The 15,977-nt window shown below is 41.1% G+C and overlaps 1 protein-coding gene across 1 annotated transcript in view; it reads left to right on the top strand.

Annotated features, from left to right (window-relative positions):
- The window catches only part of GUCY2F (guanylate cyclase 2F, retinal), a 95,447-nt gene that overhangs the window by 20,840 nt on the left and 58,630 nt on the right, over positions 1-15,977 (top strand). The window contains 5 exon segments of the mRNA XM_059385195.1: positions 864-1,115; positions 1,118-1,202; positions 2,598-2,633; positions 2,636-2,663; positions 13,725-13,821. Of these exon segments, the coding sequence (XP_059241178.1) occupies positions 864-1,115; positions 1,118-1,202; positions 2,598-2,633; positions 2,636-2,663; positions 13,725-13,821 (498 nt within the window).

Consider the following 15,977-nt stretch of genomic DNA (forward strand, 5'->3'; position numbering starts at 1 on the left):
GATACAAGTTTGTTCCCAAATCAAATTTACTAGGTCACTAAGCAGTGTGTCAGGGATAGTACACCAAATGCTATTGCTTTTACTTTAAATGTATGGCAGGCAGAGTCACGCTATCCATTGTAGAAGCCTTACTGCTTTACGGTGGCTTCTCAACAAAGCTTTGCCTCTTTGGACACCAGCAGGATATAGGGTTTGTTGATTAAAACCCACATCCTCCATGCATTACCACACTTGGCACTGTCTTTAGGGGACTGTATGTGTATGTTTATGTATGTATCATACCGATGCACATTTACATGTGTATGTGTGTGGTTGTGTGTTTCAAACTGCATTCTAGTATTCACTTTCTCCAGGGAGCGCATGTTTAGGAGAAGAGCCATTTTGGACTAAGACAGGACACAGACATGGACTGTGGAAACACATTATTTACAGCCTTAACACACTCACCTTCCATTCTAGTAGTGCCAGCAAAATGATTTTATCATGCATAATGCACTGGTAATTAACCTGGTAAATCTCCTTTGTGTGCCTCTTGTCTATTCCATACTTGTTTTTTTAGTGCCCTTTATAACTCTAAATCACTTTCTTAGCTTAGGAGCATAAAAATATATTGTGTATGACTGGTTTGCTCATAAAATTGTCATATTTGATATATTTAAAGATGTGAAGGCCTGGGGGAGAAAAACAGAAAAATTCAGAGGAGATACCAAGCAAGTCCTCAGAAACAATTGTTTTTTTCCTCTGGGTCTTCATAGCTCTCCTCCACTCAGACGTGCAGCCCATAATAATGAACACAGGCTTGGAATGCACTCTGAGATTGCTCTAGGGCGACCAGGGCTCAAGATAATTGTAATTTTTAAAAATATATTTCACCATTGTTTGAAACCATCTATAATTCAATTTACTTTATCACACAAGCCATGAATAATGCCAGCCTGGTTCAGCATTCCAGAAACACGCAGTTCTATGGATTCAGCCAGTTGATAAGGACAGATTCAAATGGAAATGGAATTGCAGCATATGTAATCCTGGACACCGACTGGAAAGAATGGGAACTCTATAGTACTTACACTGTGGAAATGGAAATGGAGCTGCTGCGGTTTGGAGGGACCCCCCCCCCCCCCCGGCCATTTGCTTCCCTGGTGGAAGGCCCCCTCAAGCAGATGCACAATGCTGGTTTGCAGAAGGGAAGATATGTCGAGGTAAGGAATAGAAAAATCACTGGTAGTCAGTTTGGCTCAGCGTGGGTTACAAGGGAACCTATTTAAGGGAAGGTGTATTTTAACACTGGAACACTCAAAGAATCAGTCATTGGCATTCCGTGGAGATAAACATCTTGGCATTCCAGGTAGTTATTCTAAAATAATGAAGATGAGAGCTATTTTACAGCCTTGGAAAATCATCTACAATTTAAAAGCCACCCCGACTCATTTTCATAATGATCCCACTTCCAGAGAGGTTACTCTAAGAAGAGGAAGTTGTGAATCTTTTCCTCAGTCTATTGTTGACAATGACCTGTGATCATTTTCCCTGCTAGAAAGATCACCCCTTCTTCCCTTGATGTATACAAAACCTGTCAGTCAGTTTGCATCAGGATATCATTTCTATACCCTATCTTCTCTGAACTCCCACTGAACTAAAAGACTGTACCTCACAGCTTAGCACAAAATTGCTTTTCAATTGTTTCTTGTGTATTGATTGTCTCTCCCTCTCCCAAACATACCGCTCCTTGAGGGCAGGTACCATAGCTAATAATTCTTATGTGCACCTCCCGCCAACCAACACAGTTGGTGTCCAATAAATACTTGCAGTTAGATTGACTGATGGAACTCCTCTAGCTTGAGGAAGAGTGGAAATTCCGTCAAATCTCTAAGAGCCAGAGGGGAACTTTGGAAGGATCCATATTATTCCTGTGTGAGTGTACACCACACCCTTCTAAAACCAAATGCATCTCTTTGAAATGGACTTCAGTTTCTTGTTTGCTTGAGCGCGACATACCCTACTACCCTGATGTTAGTGTCATCATATATTTCCTTCTGAAATCTTAGTAATCCATCCAAATGTTTAGGTTTCCTAGAGGGTAATTTACATCTCAGCAAAACCCTAATTATCAAAACCAGACTCACACTTGAAGGACAAGTGCTATGTTTTTCATCTATAATGCACAAGGTCTATGGACTCTAGTGAATTCAAAATGTCTTTTTTATTTTATGAAGGTGACATAATACCCATCATAGGTGAGATAACCTATTTATTCTCAAAAATTCTATTGCGATCCACCTTAAATTAAGGTACTCAAAATTTTCCATTCATGGACTTTTTCCTCCAAAGCAACACCCGGGTCACCCTTAATTCATGTGATTTGTTATTGTCAGAGTGGTGAGTGATTTTATTTCAGAACAGTGAAATTGCTTTCTGTGTCCATAAAGTCAAAAAGACATAGTGTGCTGTAGAAAAATGGAATTAAGTTAGGTAGATGTGGCTTGATTTTAGACTCACCAGAAAGCACAAGGTGCTGCTTCATGGTGCCCTTTATTTACAGCTTCTCTCTGGTAATGCCATTCTTCCTCTTGCTCTCTATAGGCATTGACCATGTCTTTGTGTGATGGTCTGACTTGCTTTGCTTATAGCCCTGCTATTAATGGATTTGCTTACTCTATATGGTACATTTTTTTTTATATAAACATAAAAGGCCATAATAGCCTTGTTAGTATTTATTTCCAGGAAGTCATGTTTCAGTACGATTTTTTCATTACATGACCCACTGATTTTCTGTTTTCCATAGCGGTTTACTGTCCCTAATGGCCCCATTTTGAGTGAAGTGTTTTCATGATGCCAGGAATAACTTCCTCAGCTGTGTTGTCGGTGCTGTTGCCTGTGAGTAAATATGGCTTGCCCCATTATTGTGAAATAAGAGAACTAGTACTTTAGGGTCTGTGTACTCCCTGTCTGTGTTCCCTTTTCCACTGACAGTCTCCACTACCCACCTCTTTCCTCAAACGGTATGGCTAGTACAAAATAAAATTGGGATATTTTAACCAGTTCCAAGAATTAGTCAGACTTTGGCAAGAATCCAGCAGTTGGGAATATGGTCCTAGTTCCCAGGATTGTAGTGAGGATTATTAAATAAACTGAAGTATGGAAAACACCTAGAATAATACCTGACTCAGAGGAGGCACTCTGAGTGGTAAAGTCCTACGTCCTGCCCAAACACATGGGATTCTCCCACTGATTGCTGGAGCCCAGAACCCTCACTTTGACACTCATACCTTTTGCCATGTGTATTATACTCCAGATTCACACTGTCCTTCTTCCTTGGACAAAAGCTATCCTAGCTAATCATCAACGTCATCATTATCAACATGTCTTTGTCTTTCTCCCTCAGATCCCATAAAAAGTGACCAACTACTCTGATGAATGAATTCAGGATCGGGGCATAAATGGCATGGCTGAAGATGACTTAATAGGATGCTCCTTTTTCATAATCTTGGCATTTTTAAAATTTATTTTTTATTTATTTTCAGCATAATAGTATTCATTATTTTTGCACCACACCCAGTGCTCCATGCAATCCGTGCCCTCTATAATACCCACCACCTGGTACCCTGACCTCCCACCCCCTGCCCCTTCAAAACCCTCAGATTGGTTTTCAGAGTCCATAGTCTCTCATGGTTCACCTCCTCTTCCAATTTCCCCCAACTCCCTTCTCCTCTCTATCTCCCCATGTCCTCCATGCTATTTGTTATGCTCCACAAATAAGTGAAACCATATGATAATTGACTCTCTCTGCTTGACTTCTTTCACTCAGCATAATCTCTTCCAGTCCTGTCCATGTTGCTACAAAAGTTGGGTATTCGTCCTTTCTGATGGAGGCATAATACTCCATAGTGTATATGAACCACATCTTCCTTATCCATTCGTCTGTTGAAGGGCATCTTGGTTCTTTCCACAGTTTGGCGACCGTGGCCATTGCTGCTATAAACTTTGGGGTACAGATGGCCCTTCTTTTCACCACATCTGTATCTTTGGGGTAAATACCCAGTAGTAAAATCGCATAGGGAATTTTTCATAGGGAATTTCATAGGGAAGTTCTATTTTTAATTTCTTGAGGAATCTCCACACTGTTCTCCAAAGAGGCTGCACCAACTTGCATTCCCACCAACAGTGGAAGAGGGTTCCCCTTTCTCCACATCCCCTCCAACACATGTTGTTTCCTGTCTTGCTAATTTTGGCCATTCTAACTGGTGTAAGGTGATATCACAATGTGGTTTTAATTTGAATCTCCCTGATGGCTAGTGATGATGAACATTTTTTCATGTGTCGGATAGCCATTTGTATGTCTTCATTGGAGAAGTGTCTGTTCATATCTTCTGCCCATTTTTTGATATGATTGTCTGTTTTGTGTGTGTTGAGTTTGAGGAGTTCTTTAGAGATCCTGGATATCAACCTTTTGTCTGTACTGTCATTTGCAAATATCTTCTCCCATTCCGTGAGTTGCCTCTTTGTTTTCTTGACTGTTTCCTTTGCTGTGCAGAAGCTTTTGATTTTGATGAAGTCCCAAATGTTCATTTTCGCTTTTGTTTCCTTTGCCTTTGGAGATATATCTTGAAAGAAGTTGCTGTGGCTGATATTGAAGAGATTACTGCCTATGTTCTCCTCTAGGATTCTGATGGATTCCTGTCTCACATTGAGGTCTTTTATCCATTTTGAGTTTATCTTTGTGTATGGTGTAAGAGAATGGTCCAGTTTCATTCTTCTACATATAGCTGCCCAGTTTTCCCAGCACGATTTATTGAAGAGACTGTCTTTTTTCCACTGGATATTTTTTCCTGTTTTGTCGAAGATTATTTGACCATAGAGTTGAGGGTCTATATCTGGGCTCTCTACTCTGTTACACTGGTCTATGTGTCTGTTTTTATGCCAGTACCATGCTGTCTTGGTGATCACAGCTTTGTAGTAAAGCTTGAAATCAGGTAACGTGATGCCCCCCGTTTTATTTTTGTTTTTCAACATTTCATTAGCGATTCCGGGTCTCTTCTGATTCCATACAAATTTTTGGATTATTTGCTCCAGCTCTTTGAAGAATACCGGTGGAATTTTGATCAGAATAGCATTAAAAGTACAGATTGCTCTAGGGAGTATAGACATTTTAACAATGTTTATTCTTCTGATCCAAGAGCATGGAATGGTCTTCCATATTTTTGTGTCTTCTTCAATTTCTTTCATGAGTGTTCTGTAGTTCCTCGATTACAGATCCTTTACCTCTTTGGTTAGGTTTATTCCCAGGTATCTTATGGTTCTTGGTACTATAGTAAATGGAATCGATTCTCTAATTTCCCTTTCTGTATTTTCATTGTTAGTGTATAAGAAAGCCACTGATTTCTATACATTGACTTTGTATCCTGCCACGTTGCTGAATTGTTGTATGAGTTCTAGTAGTTTGGGGGTGGAGTCTTTTGGGTTTTCCATATAAAGAATCATGTCATCTGCAAAGGGAGAGAGTTTGACTTCTTCATTACCAATTTGGATACCTTTTATTTCTCTTTGTTGTCTGATTGCTGTTGCTAGGACTTCTAATACTATGTTGAACAAGAGTGGTGAGAGTGGGCATCCTTGTCGTGTTCCTGATCTCAATGGGAAGGACGCAAGCTTTTTCCCATTGAGGATGATATTTGCTGTGGGTCTTTCATAGATAGATTTGATGAAGTTCAGGAATGTTCCCTCTATCCCTATACTTTGAAGTGTTTTAATCAGGAACGGATGCTGGATTTTGTCAAATGCTTTTTCTGCATAAATTGAGAGAACCATGTGGTTCTTCTCTCTTCTCTTATTAATTTGTTCCATCACATTGATTGATTTGCGAATGTTGAACCATCCTTGTAGCCCTGGGGTGAATCCCACCTGGTCATGGTGGATAATCTTTTTAATGTGCTGTTGGATCCTGTTTGCTAGGATCTTGTTGAGAGTCTTAGCATCCATATTCATCAGTGATATTGGTCTGAAATTCTCCTTTTTGGTAGGGTCTTTGCCTGGTTTGGGGATCAGGGTAATGCTGGCTTCATAGAAAGAGTTTGGAAGTTTTCCTTCTGCTTCAATTTTTTGAAACAGCTTCAGGAGAATAGGTGTTATTTCTTCTTTGAAAGTTTGGTAGAATTCCCCAGGGAATCCATCAGGCCCTTGTTTTTTGGGAGGTTTTTGATCACTGCTTTAATCTCTTTACTAGATATCGGTCTATTCAGGTTGTCAGTTTTTTCCTGGTTCAATTTTGGGAGTTTATAGTTTTCCAGGAATGCATCCATTTCATCTAGGTTGCTTAGCTTACTGGAATATGACTGTTGATAATAACTTCTGATGATTGTTTCTACTTCCTTGGTGTTCGTTGTCATCTCTCTTTTCATTCATAATTTTATGAATTTGAACTTTCTCTCTTTTCTTTTGGATTAGTGTGGCCAATGGTTTATCAATCTTACTGATTCTTTCAAAAAACCAGCTTCTAGTTTCATTGATACATTCTACTGTATCTCTGGTTTCTACCTCATTGATCTCAGCTATAATCTTGATGATTTCCCTTCTTACGTGTGGAGTTGGTTTGATTTGTTGTTGATTCTCCAGTTCTTTAAGGTGTAGAGACAGCTGCTGTGTTCTGGATTTTTCAATTTTTTTGAGGGATGCTTGGATGGCTATGTATTTCCCCCTTAGGACCAACTTTGCTGTATCCCATAGGTTTTGGATCGAAGTGTCTTTATTCTCATTGGTTTCCATGAATTGTTTCAGTTCTTCTTTGATCTCCTGGTTGATCCAAGCATTCTTAAGCAAGGTGGTCTTTAGCTTCCAGGTGTTTGAGTTCCTTCTGAACTTTTCCTTGTGATTGAGCTCCAGTTTCAAAGCATTATGATCTGAGAATGTGCAGGGAATTATCTCAGCTTTTTGGTATTGGTTGAGTCCTGATTTGTGACCCAGTATGTGGTCTATTCTGGAGAAGGTTCCATGTGCACTTGAGAGGAATGAGTATTCTGTTGTTTTAGGGTGGAGTGTTCTGTATATATCTATGAGGTCCATCTGGTCCAATGTGTCATTCAGTGCTCTTGTTTCTTTATTGACTTTCTGCTTCGATGATCTGCCTATTTCTGAGAGAGGCGTGTTAAGATCTCCAATGATTAGTGTTTTCATATCAATATGACTCTTTATCTTGATTAACAGTTTTCTTAAGTAATTCGCTGCTACTGTATTGGGGGCATAGATATTTAAAATTGTTAGATCATCTTGGTGGATAGTCCCTTTAGGAATGATGTAATGTACTTCTGTATCTCTGACTACAGTATTTAGTTTAAAATCTAATTTGTCTGACATGAGAATCACTACCCCAGCCTTCTTTTGAGGGCCATTGGCATGAAAGATGCTTCTCCATCCCTTCACTTTCAGTCTGGGTGTATCTTTAGGTTCAAAATGGATCTCTTGTAGACAACATATGGATGGGTCATGTCGTTTTATCCAGTCTGCAACCCTGTGCCATTTTATTGGCGCATTTAGGCCATTCACATTGAGGGTGATTATTGGTAGATACGTTTTTATTGACATCATGTTACCTTTGAAGTCTTTCTTTCTGTAGATTGTCTCTATATTTCTGTTCAATGCTATTCTTGGGCTTTTTCCTCTTTTATAGGACCCCCCCCCCTTAATATTTCCTGCAGTATCGGCTTGGTGGTTGCATAGTCTTTTAAGCCTTGCCGGTCTTGGAAACTTTTTATCTCTCCATCCATTTTGAATGTCAGTCTTGCTGGATAAAGTATTCTTGGCTGCATGTTCTTCTCATTCAGTGCCCTGAGTATATCTTGCCAGCCCTTTCTGGCTTGCCAGGTCTCTGTGGACAGGTCTGATGTTATTCTGATGGGCTTTCCTCTGTACATAAGGATCTTCTTTGTCCTAGCTGCTTTCAAGAGGTTCTGCCTACAATTATAATTCTTCATTCTTACTATTAGGTGTCTCGAGGACTTTCGAGAATCTGTAATCTTGGGGGGGAAACCTTTTGGCCTCTAGTCATGAACGCTGGTTCCATTCACGAGATTTGGAAAATTTTCATGAAGAACTTGTTCCACTATATCTTCTAGACTTCTTTCTTTCTCCTCCCCTTCAGGGATTCCAGTAATTCTGACGTTGGAACATTTCATGGCATCATTTATTTCCCTGATTCTGTTTTTGTGGCTTCTAAGCTGTTTGTTCCAGGCTTCTTGCTGATCCTTTCTCTCTATCTGTTTGTCCTCCAGATTGCTAATTCTATCTTCTGTCTCAGTTACTCTAGCTTTGAGAGAATTTAGATTAGATTGGAACTCATTGAGAGCATTGTGAAGTTCATCCCTCGTAGCTTTCAGCTCTTCCCTAATATTGAAAACATGATCTCTGGTCGTTTTCAGTTCGGCCCTAATCAATTCCGTTTGGTCCCCCATGGCTTTCTCCAACCTAGCTATTGCTTGGATAATTGTTAGCCTGAATTCTCTTTCCGACATATTGTCTATGTGGATAGCCGTTAGCTCTGTTGCAGAAGGCCCATCCTCTGTATTTTTCTTCTGTTGGGCATTCCTCCCCCTAGTCATTTTGGTGAGCGATGGCTGAACACGTGTAGCTGGGTGTATCGACTGTGGTGCAGTCAAAATGCACCCTGGAATGCTTCTCAGCAATCAGGGTTCCCCACCCAAATGATAGGAAAAAGAAAAGGAAACGAAAAAAAGAGAGAGAGAGAGACAGGAATGAAAGCTGTAACAAAAGAGAAGGTTCAGCCCAAATGGGCCCCAAGGTAAGATTTATGAAGTAGACAAACAAAAACAGACAAACAAAAAGACTGATAAAGTATATGACAAGAGAAAAAAATATATATATTTGCAAATATATATATGCAAATAAAGGAAGAACCTTGTCAAAAAGAACCCCGAGTGTAAGATTTATATACTATCAGGACAAACACAAAAACACAGAAATACCAGTGGAAGAAAAAGATGGGAGAGTGGTTGTAAATTCTCAGTGTGGGTGAGGAAGGTTGTTTTGATTCTTCCTGGCTGTATCTTGATATTTTTGTTAAAGGACTCAACTTTCCTAAGATAAAGGGGGATTAGGAATTGGTTTACCTATAGGGGTGGCATTGATTGGGGAAAGGGAATTACCTTGAAGTAATCTATATGAATCTATATGAATATTATATCAATCTATATGAATATTAGAAAATAAAAATTTAAAAAAGGAATAAACTAGACTAAACTAAAAATTAAAAAAAGAAATTAAAAAAAATAGAAATGCAAAACGAAAACACAGGTGTATGTATCAAAAAGTTCAGGTTAGAAGGTTATTATGGAATTTGATGTACTGGACATCTCACTGTGACGGTAAATAGGTTAAAAAATTATCTATATAATAATAAAAAATTATCTATATAAAAAAATGACCCAGAATAGTGGGAACGAATTAATAATAAAAATTGTCCTATGAAGTAGTGGTGGTTGTTCTCTTGTTGTCTTTTTTTTTTTTTCCTTTCCTGGTTGGTTTTCTGGGGGAGGGGCCTGCCACGTGGTTTTCAGTCAATGATGTTCTCTGAGTTAAGTCCTCCCGCCCCCCTCAAGGGGGTGGGCTCTGAGGAAACTGGTTTTTTCAGGCTTTTGTTCTCTTGAGGTTTTTATGTTTATTCACTTTTGTTTTTCTCTCTCTCCTGACCGCTTCTGATGGTTTTTGTAGGTTTAGAGGAAAGCAAACTGCACCCTGACCTCCCTCTCAGAGAGAAGCCTCAGTCTGGCTGCAGAGCCCAAATAAATCCCCCCTTGGCGGCTGGCATTGCAGGTTCCCAGTCGCGGTCCCTGGGGACTCAGGATTTTTTGCTTGTACCCAAAACCACGGCAGCGGCGGCTGTCTGGGCAGCTCCAGACTGCCCCAGAAGTTCCAAGCAGTGATCACACACTGAGATTTTCCTGCTGGCCCGGGCTGGGAGTGCCTGGTCTTTCTGGGTCCGAGAGCACCGGGCTGGCGCCTGTGTGCACCTCTCTCAGGGGAGGGCACAGGGCACGACTCGGATTCTGATGGCACAGCAGGGCACTCGCGTGGGGACTGCAAAAAGGCTGTGCTTCTGTTGGCTGGCGAGGCTCCCAGCCCCTCACAGGAGCCAGGCACCACGCACTCTCAGTCCCGCTGGTGGTTCAGGGACCGAGACCTGGTTTCTCCGCCGCACTCTCTCTGGCTCTGCGCCAGGGGTGGCGGTCTTGGGTCTGGGGACTTAAGCCCCTACCCTAACACCCCGATTCCTGCAATTTCCCCCCGATGATCCTTTGCTCTTTTTTGAGTGCTTTCTACCAGACTCCCAAGTTAATGCTGGTCCCCAGGCGCAGGGCACTCTCGTATTGGGATATTACTTTCCAAGGGGTCGCCTCTGGTGGCTCCTCCTCCTTTTGTTTATCTTCCGATATCAGTCCGACATTCCCACTCTGCTTTACCTGCCCATTGGTGTCTTCTGCCCCTATAGAGATCCAGACGTGTATAATTCTGATCTCAGACTGATTTCATGGGTGATCGGAGTTCTTTGGAAGGTAATCAGCTCACTTTAGGGTACAAGTTGAAAGGGCGCCTCCTCCTACTTCCCTGCCATCTTGTCTCCCCCCCTAATCTTGGCATTTTAACAGTTGACCTCTCCCCAAATTAAGATGATTTGAGGAAAGTAAAAAATGAAATCAACCATGACCCTCCCACTTCACACTTTCCATTCTGCTAACCACACCTTTGTTATCTTTTTGTAAGAGTGGTCCTCACAACAATATGACATGAACTTGGTGGGAATGGAGTGGAGCTCCTTTGGCAAGTTCTGAAAAAAATGTCCAGAGTGTACTAAACAGCTGTGTAAATTTGGACAAGGCACTATACCTCTCTCAGTCAGAATTTTCTCATTTGTAAAATGAAGGGATTGGATTAAGTGAACTTGAAGAGCCCTTCCAGTTCTGATGTTATAATGAGTCTGTGAAATCCTAGCTCGAAACTCTAACAGGTGTTACTCTTGGCGTTTAGTATGTTGGCATCACAGCAAAAAACAAACAAACAAACAAACAAACAAAAACCCCCAAAACCATTCTTATTCAATTTCCTTATATTAGAAACTTGATAAAGCCATACAGAGTGGTGGGTATCTTATGAATTGTTAAAGCACACTTGACAAAAATATTATATCAAAGGTGGTTCTTTTTAATTTCTGCGGCTGTGACATACTCCGGCTCAGAACAGAAATTTAATGTATTGAGTTTAGTTGCTGCCTAAGACCAGAGTATTGAGTTAACATCATTAGATGCTTAGGGAAAATAAATGTCATCTAATCAGAAATCTCCCCTCTCTAGGGAGATTTGAAGAGTAGTGGGCTCTGGCTACATAATGCCAAAACATCCCATGGCAAGATTGAAAATGGAGTCACTAAGCTGCTTAGGTTACTTGTCAACCTCCCAAAAATTAAAATGGCTGGCCAATGACTGGCCTCACTGGTCTTTCCCATGGAAAGGACTGGTTCTTTCAGCTTAGAGTGAGCTCAATCTGCAATTCTTGTGAAGGAAAGGGGGGAAAGTCTATAAAATCACAAGGGGGGATGTTTGGAGTTTGTGGGCTGAAGGGCCGAGAAGGCTGGAGAGGGACATGATTGGAGATGGACATGATTGGAGAGGAATATGAGTTTGAGACAATTGGTACTTGAAGTGGTCACTGAAAACTCAGAGATGGGAGAGAGGCACATCATTTCCCAGAGTCACTTGGTCCTTGGTACTTCAGCTAACAGAGCACAAAAGATGCCCTCTCTTTGCTGCCTGCCTCCTTCTCTCGGCCCACCACGGCTACATGACTTTCTGATGAGTGTCTGATGAGTTTCTGTAATAGATGGTGATTATTTGCAGGAGAGTGACTCTCTGTTCCTTCCTTTTCTCTGTGTTTTGATTGTTTAAGATTTTTTTTCCAGAAAGAAAGACGTGCAAAGAACCCAACCACCCCAAAACAAAGGATTCTTTGAACTCCTCCTTTCTACCGACTCTGAACCAGATTGCCTCGCCTTTCTATAAAGCTCTTCAGTGCTTTGTAAAACTAATGATGATAATGATAATAATTAGCTCTAATACTTTCATGGTGCTTCATGCTTTTTGAAGCACTTTCACATATATTATCTCATTTGATTTTCAAAACTACTCTATAAGCGGGTAACACACAAACTATTATCTGGCTAGACAGATGAGGACACGGAGCATGAAGAGGTTAAATTATTTACCCAAGATCATCTGGCTAATTAATGACAGAATCTGCACTGCACCCCAGGTCTCTGGATTGGGAGTCCAGTTGTCTTTCTACTAGACTGTGTAGCATGGTTATTTTCACAGGTGTGCCTGCTTTAAGACATCACCACACATATGAAACAGATAAGTTAGGGGGTGAAGATTTACTTTGCCAAAAGATTCATGTGCTTTACCCAAGAATTCATTATAGGGTGCTTTTAATTTTCACCACAGGGCAGCAGCTCCCACAGTGATAAAGGACATACTTGTGGGCAGACAATTAGAAACACATTAATTGTTTGTTTACAAACCAGTGGACTCACTGAGACTAACAGACAGTGTTACTGGTGCTTAAAGCTACAGTGACATCGCAGACTTGCTTACAGTAACTTGACAAAGCATTTTGATTCAGTGGTTGTTTTCCACACTCTGGCACAGGTTCTAATACATTCCATAGGGTGGCCATTAAGGGGTTGTGGAAAAAGCGAAGCCAAACTGTAGCTGTCAGCACCCTCAAGACAAAACAGAACAAAACAACCACACAGACTAAGTCCAAGGTATCCTTCAGGTCCTTAAGTTGCCTGGTCGACTCAACTGAGATGACCTACCTGGCAGTGTGGGTAGACATCAAACACTTCTATGTGTCTAGTAATTGATTTATAGGAAATAATTACATTTGCTGCAAATTAATGGGCATGTTTGAAGAGAATCAGGTTTAAATTGTGTGTGTGTAATGCACAGACAAGAGACCAATTCAGTAAAAGAAAAAAAAAAAAACCTAGTCAGCCCACTTGTTTGGAATCATGTAGACAAAGCAACCAACTGATTGAATTTTTCCACTTTTCAACCTGTTGCTTTGGCAACGCATAGATGCTACTTCACAAGACAAGTGATCTTTGGACAGAAATCTGGGCCCGCAGCCAGGGACCAAGGATTGGAGTGCCAGCTCTGCCTCAGGCTAGGGAATTGCACAATTTGCTTAATTTTTTTTTGTTTCCTGAATGTGTTTTTGTGCCTATAAAATAGAGATGAATGCTTCTTGGCCTGGGTATTATTAGAATATGTACTGTGGCATAGGAGAAAGGGTTGTGAGTTCTTTATGAGTATTGCAAGGTGTTGTTTTGAATGTGCTCTTGATGTGGGATCACCATTTTTTGGGGGGGGGGTCACCATTTTATTAGTCTGACTTACTGTCTCCATGCAGCAGCCTCATCCTTCCTTTTTGGTGTCTCTTCAATAGTATCTTCATTTTTCTCTTTTGGTCTTTGTAATTCTGTGAGTGGTGAGAATCAGGGCTGCTGTTTCTCTTTGCTGTGGGTATGAGGGTAAAGATTTATGTGTGGTTAGTCTCCCCATTATCTTGTATATTTTAAAACTTCCATCACAGGGCAAATTTATCCTGGGTTCACAAAATGCCCAGCTCCCTGTGACCCTCTGATTTTACACTTGTTTCAGGTGTCATATAAATAAAATCCAGTTGATTAAAGGACCCAATAGAATTCTACTGACTTTGAAGGATGTGACGTTTATCAATCCCCACTTTGGCAGTAAGGTAAGGAGCAACCCCCTCCCTTGCTGTTCAATATGGTACTCACAAGCCACTGGTGACTACAGAGCACTTAACATGGGCCAAGTCTGGGGGCACCTGGATGGCTCAGTCGTTTAAGGGTCTGTCTCTTGATGTCGCCTCAGGTGATGATCTCAGGGTGGTGAGGCTGAGCCCCGTTTCGGGCACTGCACTCTGTGTGGAATCTGCCTGAGGTTCTCTCTCTCCCCCAAATCATGCTCTCTCAGTCTCTCTCAATATCTCACTCACATCAATCAGTCGATCTTTAAAAAAAAGCACATGGTGAGTCTAAATTGAGACGTGCTCTAAACGTAAAATATACCCTGGATTTAGAAGATTTAGTGCAAAAACATGTAAAATATCTCATTAAATTAAAAAGATTAATTACATGTCAAAATGATGATACTTTGGATGTTGTGGGTTAAATAAAGAATATCTTCTGCTAGATCAGCTCTCACTTCTGCCCTTAGAGATTCTATGTTGCCACTAATGGTCTTCTCCAACGTAGACATTGCCTGGATAATTTTTACCCTGAATTCCCTTTCCAACATACTGTTTATGTCCATATCTAATAGTTCTGTGGCAGAGGGCACAGTCCCTGAATTTTCCTCTGTTGGGTGTTCCTCCTCCTAGTCATTTTGGTGAGAAGCGGTTGAGGGGATGTAGAGCTGAGTATATCAACCATGACCCAGGCAAGGTACACCTCTCCATGAATGATCTCCTGCCCCAGTAGAGATCTAGAAGTGTATAATCTTACATCTCAGGCTGATTTCATGGGTGTTCAGAGTATTCTGGTAGATATTTAGCTCAATTCAGGGGACCAGTCGAAACAGGGTCTCCTTCTTCTCTGCAATCTTGCTCCTCCCCTCTGAAAAAAACATATTAAGATTATTCTTACCTGCTTCTTATGTTTTTTTTTTTAACATGACTATTAGAAAGATTAAAAATACATATGTGACTCAGGTTACAGTTCTAGTGGAAGGTGCTGTCTTAGAACAGTTTTGTGAAGGCCACGCAGTGCACTTTGAGCAACAATGTAGCTCTGACTTCATATAGCCCTTCTTCAGTATATCTGAACTCCATGTTTGAGTGCTTATTCCTCAAGGGCAGAGATCCATTTTCTTTTAATGTTAGCCCATAGCTCCCAACCTTGTGCTGATAGTGTAATAGGTGCTTGCAAAAGTTTGGTGAATGAATCCATGAGTGAAAATCAGTTGAATGTCCCTGGGGGGTGGCGCGCAGTTCTGTTCTGATGGTTATTGTGTAACAACTGGTGCTCTTCACTGAATGCCTGTTCTGACCCTGGACTAGGCTTTGTGAGAGATGCCTTCAAGGAAATTATAGTTAAGTCAGAGATGCAAACTATACCACACAAGGGATCTGATAGCTGCCATATTGCACAAAAGACACTAGAAATATGGTGAACGTCAGAGGAGATGTATCAGTGGAAGAGGGGTATTTTTTTAAGAGACTCAGCACTAAAGCTGGGTCTTAAACAAGGACAGATAGGATTTGTCTAGGTCACGGGTCACAAACTGGTAACCACTTTTGTTTGACCCTTATAGTTATAAAAAATAGTGGCCAGAACTTTGAAATTGGGAGATTGCACATAAAGACCTGGATTTCTGGGTATTTTAATTTTCTTATTTTTTAAAATGATTTTAAAAATTGATTTGACAGAGAGAGAGAGTACAAGCAGGGAGAGTAGCAGGCAGAGGGAGAAGCAGAGCCAAAGGCAGATGCTTAACTGACTGAGCCACCCACACTCCCCTCTGGGTGTTTTATAAAGGCTGGAAGATCTGTCAGCCTTGGGTATTTTCATGGCAATTGTTCAGGACTCAGTAGTAGTTACCCTTTTCGGAAGAAACATGCTCTCTGCACTTTGACCCACTTGCCATCACTCTCTACTATCTTACATTCGGTCTATGTGACCAATTTGTATTTTCCTTCCTGACCCCAGGAGGCAGAGAAAACAGCATAAACAAAATCTTGGAAAAAAAGAAAGCATGAGGGGGCGCCTGGGTGGCTCAGTGGGTTAAGCCGCTGCCTTCGGCTCAGGTCATGATCTCAGGGTCCTGGGATCGAGTCCCGCATTGGGCTCTCTGCTCAGCAGGGAGCCTGCTTCCTCCTCTCTCTCTCTG

Source organism: Mustela nigripes, chromosome X, assembly GCF_022355385.1.
Source record: "Mustela nigripes isolate SB6536 chromosome X, MUSNIG.SB6536, whole genome shotgun sequence".
NCBI classification, from domain to species: Eukaryota; Metazoa; Chordata; class Mammalia; order Carnivora; family Mustelidae; genus Mustela; species Mustela nigripes.